We start from the raw sequence: 5,664 nt of genomic DNA on the forward strand, positions 1-5,664 counted from the left end.
TAGTGTGGAAATAGCAATGCAGTACATTCATTTTCATAAACCTCCACCCAATATTAAAGCATCTCTCCTAGGCAACTATTTTTTACAATAAAGCCAGCCTGGGGATAAACCTATAACTGTGGGTATGGATTCTGATGATTGCTATCACTGGTGTTAACATAGAACTACATGCCAGCCACTGAAATGTATAGGCATTAGAGATGAGCGAGCATGCTCGTTGGTACTCGTTCGAGTATTTGGGTACTCGATGGTGCTCGTTACTCAGACGAGCATTTTGCGATACTCGAGACAATGGCATCTTCCTCTTCTTGCATGTTTGGCAGCTTTTTCTCAGCCAATCATCATGCAGGAGAGGTATTGGGAGCTTGTAGCATCACGTGGGAACCCTACATGTAGACAGCAGCGATTGGCTGGTCAGATCAGATGACCTGGGCTTATAAGAATCAGGTCCCGCAATGCTCGCTTCAAACGCAGGCTGGATGAGCTTAGGGAGAGAGCTGCTGTCTGTCAGGGAGAGTGTTAGGGTGGGGAAAATAGTGTCTGTTAGGCAGGAATCATCCACAAAGAACCCAACAGTCCTTCTAAGGGCTACAACTAAATTTTTTTGGCTTCCTCTTGGCTGATGGCTGGGACTAGGGCAGCTACCGCCATCTTAGCTGCACACTTTGCAGAGCTACTGGTGCCAGAAAGAGGACAGCATGTGGTCCACATAGACCCCAAAGAAATTGCCCAAAGTCCTCTCAGTACTAATTTTTGCTGCTGCTTTACCTTGGCTTGCTGGGATCAGTAGTGCAGCTACACCTATCTTGGCTGTGCAGTGCAACGGTGCTTTAAAACAAACAGCACCTGGAACCTGGTACACACAGACTCCATAGACTACACCAAAAGTCCTCCCAGTTGCACCTAGTTGGGTGCTTTCCTAACATGTGCCAGCACATGTATCTTGCCCATCTTGGTCTGGGTCAGCAAAATTGTATTGAGGGCCACCACCCGGCTTCTGCCCATAATTTGGCGTAATGTTGCGATTAGCCAGCCCCAGAGGCATCCATGCATGCTGCCCCTGCTGTTTCCTGTCCTTTTCTGTCTTGTTTCCATAATTTTCTGAGGTTTCCAGGTTTGCAGGCAACCTTACCTGTGCAGAGCTTTGGTCCCCTGCAAAAATGCTTAAGTTTACCATTGACTTCAATGGGGTTCGTTACTTGAAACGAGCACCCGAGCATCGGGAAAATTAAAAATTACTAACCGGTAATTTCTTTTCTTTGAGCCCATGACGGCACCCCTGGAGAGGTCCACCTCCTTTCCCCATTGGACAGGAAACAGGATGCAGGGAATCCCTGGATCTTTAAAAGAAGTAACCTTCCCTCCTCTCGTCAGTATTTAGCAAGGACCTAGGAGCGAAGCTCACAACACACACAAAAAATATAGAAATGCACACATCTTTTTTTTTTTTTTTTTTGTGTTTTGTATGTTTTTTTTTTTTTTTTTTTTTTATATATATAAAAGGGCGGGATTTAGGCGGGGTGCCGTCATGGGCTCAAAGAAAAGAAATTACCGGTTAGTAATTTTTAATTTTCTCTTTTCGCCCTATGACGGCACCCCTGGAGAGTAGAATAGGAATATGGCCGCCTAGGGGGGGACTACAGCTTGTAGAACTCTGCGACCAAAGGTCAGATCCTCAGTAGATGATAGTTGTAATCTGTAATGTCTGAAAAAAGTATGTGGGGTGCTCCATGTTGCTGCTCTGCAAATTTGGTCAATGGAAACTGCTGCCCTCTCCGCCCAAGAGGTAGCTACTGCTCTAGTTGAATGAGCTCCAAACCCCACTGGCGTTATCATGTCTTTAGCCCTGTAACACTCTCCAATCGCTTGTTTGACCCATCTGGCTATTGTTTGTGTAGAGGCTGCTCTACCCCTATATTTCCCTTGGAAGGATATCAGTAAGTTATTACTTAAGCGCCATTCTTCTGTGACTTTTAAATAATGTAGAATAGCTCTTCTAACGTCAAGACTATGAAAAGATATCTCTTGTTCATTAGCTGGTGTGCTGCAAAATGATGGTAACACTACCTCCTGAGATCTATGAAAATCAGTGACTACCTTTGGTAAGAAGGCCGGGTCAGGTGATAGGACCACCCTGTCATCTCTAATGGTCATGTAGGGAGTCTGTATAGAGAAAGCCCTAATCTCGCTAACTCTTCTGGCTGACGTTATGGCTAGGAGAAAGGCTAACTTATATGATAGAAATTTAATATGGCTTTCAACTAATGGTTCAAAAGGCTTAGTGGTGAGGCCATTTAACACTAGATTGAGGTCCCAGGGAGGAATCTTAGACTTGACAGTGGGACACAACCTGCTGGCTGCTTTAACGAACCTCTTAATCCATGGATGGTCCGCCAGTTTATAATCGTAGAGGGCAGAGAGTGCCGAGATCTGTACTTTAAGAGTGCTGGGTCTAAGGTTTTTATTTAGACCTTCCTGAAGAAACTGTAGAATTAAAGGAATGTCCGGGGCAGCCAGTACGTTTATCGGTTTATTTACAAATCTGCAAAATGTTTTCCAAGTGCGTAAGTATATCATCGAGGTAACTCTCTTTCTGCTGGCAAGCAAGGTAGTGATGACTTCAGAAGAAAGGCCTCTATCTATCAGCAGTTGCCTTTCAAATGCCAGGCAGTCATGTGAAGATTGTGAGCTTGTGGATGGAAGACTGGGCCCTGGCTGAGGAGATCTGCTCTGTCTGGTAGTATCCAAGGATCCGTCAGGGACATCTTTCTGAGCCAGGTAAACCAGACCCTTCTTGGCCAAAAGGGTGCTATCAGTATGACATGGGCCCTGTCCTGTCTGATCTTCCTGACTACTCTCGGAATTAGTCTGATGGGAGGGAACGCATAAAGAAGGCCCCTGTTCCACGGTTGGGCTAACGCATCCAATGCTAAGGGCTTGTCGGCAGGGCAGAGGGAGAAGAACCTGGGAATCTTCCTGTTCGCTCGAGAGGCAAACAGGTCTATTTCTGGTGTTCCCCACAGTCTGGAGATCTGGTAAAAAACTTCCTGTGAAAGTTCCCACTCTCCCTGATTTAGCGAGTGTCGGCTGAGGAAATCTGCTTTTACATTGTCTACCCCTCTTAAGTGAAGTGCTGACAGGGATAGGCAATGTGGTTCTATTAATCTGAAAAGAAAATGAGTTACCCTCATGAGCTGTGGTGACCTTGTGCCTCCCTGGTGGTTGACATATGCCACTGCCGCCCTGTTGTCTGATAAGATTCTCACATTTTTGTTTCTTATTAGTGGAAGAGCCTGGGATAAGGAGAAGAATATTGCTCTCAACTCTCTCACGTTTTGTGGGTCCCTGGCTTCTTCTGGAGACCATTGGCCCTGGAAGACCTGGGAATCTGCATGGGCTCCCCATCCCCGAGGACTGGCGTCCGTGGTGATTGTCACAACCTCTTCTAAGTTCCAAGGAAGTCCCTTGGAAAGATGATTCCTTTGTGTCCACCAGGAAAGAGATCTGAGTGTCAGCAAAAAATCATCTAGATAGGGAATGATTATTATGTCTTGTTCCCTTATGTGTGCCATCACTTCTGCCATTACTTTAGTAAACACTCTAGGGGCCTGTGAGATACCAAAGGGTAATGCCCGGTACTGAAAATGACATACTGAATCCAGCATTTTTACGGCCACCCTTAAGAACCTCTGATGGTCTGGGTAAATGGGGATATGGTAATAAGCGTCCCTCAAATCTAACGTGGCCATGTAACAATTCTGGGAGAGATTCAGGATGGCAGTGGCAACAGATTCCATCTTAAACCTTTCATAAGTAAGAACTTTATTGAGCGGTTTAAGATTGATGATGGTTCTATAAGAACCATTGGGCTTTTTTACCAGGAACAAAGTGGAATAAAACCCTTTACCATACTCTGCTTCTGGGACCGGGATCAGAACTTTTTTATCCAGTAAGGACTGAACTTCTAGTGTGAGAGCTATCTGTTTTTCAGGCTCTGATGATAGATCTGTAACTACAAATCTTTCCCCTGGGGAGGACAAAAAAGAAATCTTTAAACCATGTTTTATTAGATCCAGTACAACCGTGCTATTAGAAATGTTACACCACTGTGACCAAAAACATGACAGACGCCCTCCCACAGGGACCTGGCGTCATTGTGTAGGTTTTTTAGGGTTATCAGTATTCTTAAAGAGGAACCCCTTGGTTTTTTTCGTGGGTCTCCACTCTTTTTTATTAGTGTTAGAGCTCCTCTGTGTGTTCCTACCTTTTCCCTTGAAGGGACGAGTAGATTGTTGCGGTATCAGGGGGAACCCTTTCTTTCTGTCTGATGCTTTCTCTAATATATTGTCCAGAGCTGGACCGAAAAGCAAGTTACCTTCGCAGGGGACCCCACATAACTTAGATCTTGAAGTGACGTCCCCTTTCCACTCTTTAAGCCACATGGATCTGCGAGCAGAGTTAGATACCGCGGCTGAACGAGCGGAAAGCTTCAGGGCGTCAGCTGAAGCCTCAGAAACGAAAGACATGGCTTTTTCCAAGGTTTCAAATGGTTTAAGGAGTTCGTCAACAGGTGTCCCTTTACTAATCATCTCCTTAAGTTCAGACAACCAAACCTCTAGGGCTCTTGAGACTGAAGTGGCTGCCACTAAAGGTTTAAACACGGCAGTAGATGCCTCCCAATCCTTTTTTAAATAAATCTCTGCTCGTCTGTCCATTGGGTCTTTCAGGGAGGCACAGTCCTCAAAAGGTAGAGCATTCTGTTTGAATATCTTGGCTATAGGAGGATCTATTTTGGGGGCCACGCCCCAAGTGCTAGATTCCTCTTGGTCAAATGGATATTTCCTTTTGAACTGTAAGAGAAATAACACAAGGTGGTAGGTGTAAATCGTATGATATTCAAAAAGAAATTGTATACATATACCAGACAAGACAGCACTTACAGCGGCTGGTATAAAGAATTTTCTATCTGGGTTAGACCATTCATGTTTGATGAGAGTCTTGATATTCTGATGAATAGGGAAGACTGGACGTTTTTTAGGAGCCAAACCGCCAAACATTCTATCCTGTATGGTCTGAGGTTCTGGAGTCTCCTCTATGCCCATAGTCTCTCTTACGGCCTTGATTAAGGTATCCACAAAATCTACCGCAGGTGATGGCTCAGACACTACTTCCTCAACCTCCAAGCCCGACTGCCCCATATCCTCTGCCTCTGTGCCGAGACTCTGGTCCTCCTCTTCTCCTAAAGAGGACGGAGGATGAGACACAGATCTACTAGGTCCAGGTTGTTCAAGATCAATAATTGGAAAAACGGCTGGAGCTGACATAGGAAGAGGCAGAGCTGGAGCCGGTATAGGGGCTAACGTAGGGGCTGGTGTTGTAGGAGGCTGAGCCTGAAAAGGCATAGAAGCCTGAAAATAAGCAGAAAAAGAAAAATATATCTATATATCTTAAAAAAAAAAAAAATTTTTTTTTTTTTTTTTTTTTTTTTAAACCTACCCTAATTTCCTTTTTTATGATGTTCTTCATGTTACGAACAAAAGATGGTCCCTGGTCTTCCAGAACTCTATTCATACAGCTACCACAAAGAAGCTTATTGTAGGAGCTACTTAATCGTTTTCTACAGGTTGGACATTCTTTACTCTTAGAGCGAGTCTTACTGGATGA

The 5,664-nt window shown here is 44.7% G+C and overlaps 1 protein-coding gene across 1 annotated transcript; it reads right to left on the bottom strand.

Annotated features, from left to right (window-relative positions):
- Positions 1-3,645: 3,645 nt before the first annotated feature.
- On the bottom strand, positions 3,646-5,334 carry LOC138773903 (lamina-associated polypeptide 2, isoforms alpha/zeta-like). The gene is made up of 2 exons (XM_069954383.1): positions 4,941-5,334; positions 3,646-4,850 (listed from the first exon to the last, which is right to left on the bottom strand). Exons 1-2 carry the CDS (start codon positions 5,322-5,324, stop codon positions 4,152-4,154), a joined length of 1,083 nt encoding a protein of 360 aa, XP_069810484.1. The 5' UTR covers positions 5,325-5,334; the 3' UTR covers positions 3,646-4,151.
- Positions 5,335-5,664: the final 330 nt, after the last annotated feature.

This window comes from Dendropsophus ebraccatus, chromosome 1 (genome assembly GCF_027789765.1).
Source record: "Dendropsophus ebraccatus isolate aDenEbr1 chromosome 1, aDenEbr1.pat, whole genome shotgun sequence".
Lineage (NCBI taxonomy): Eukaryota > Metazoa > Chordata > Amphibia > Anura > Hylidae > Dendropsophus > Dendropsophus ebraccatus.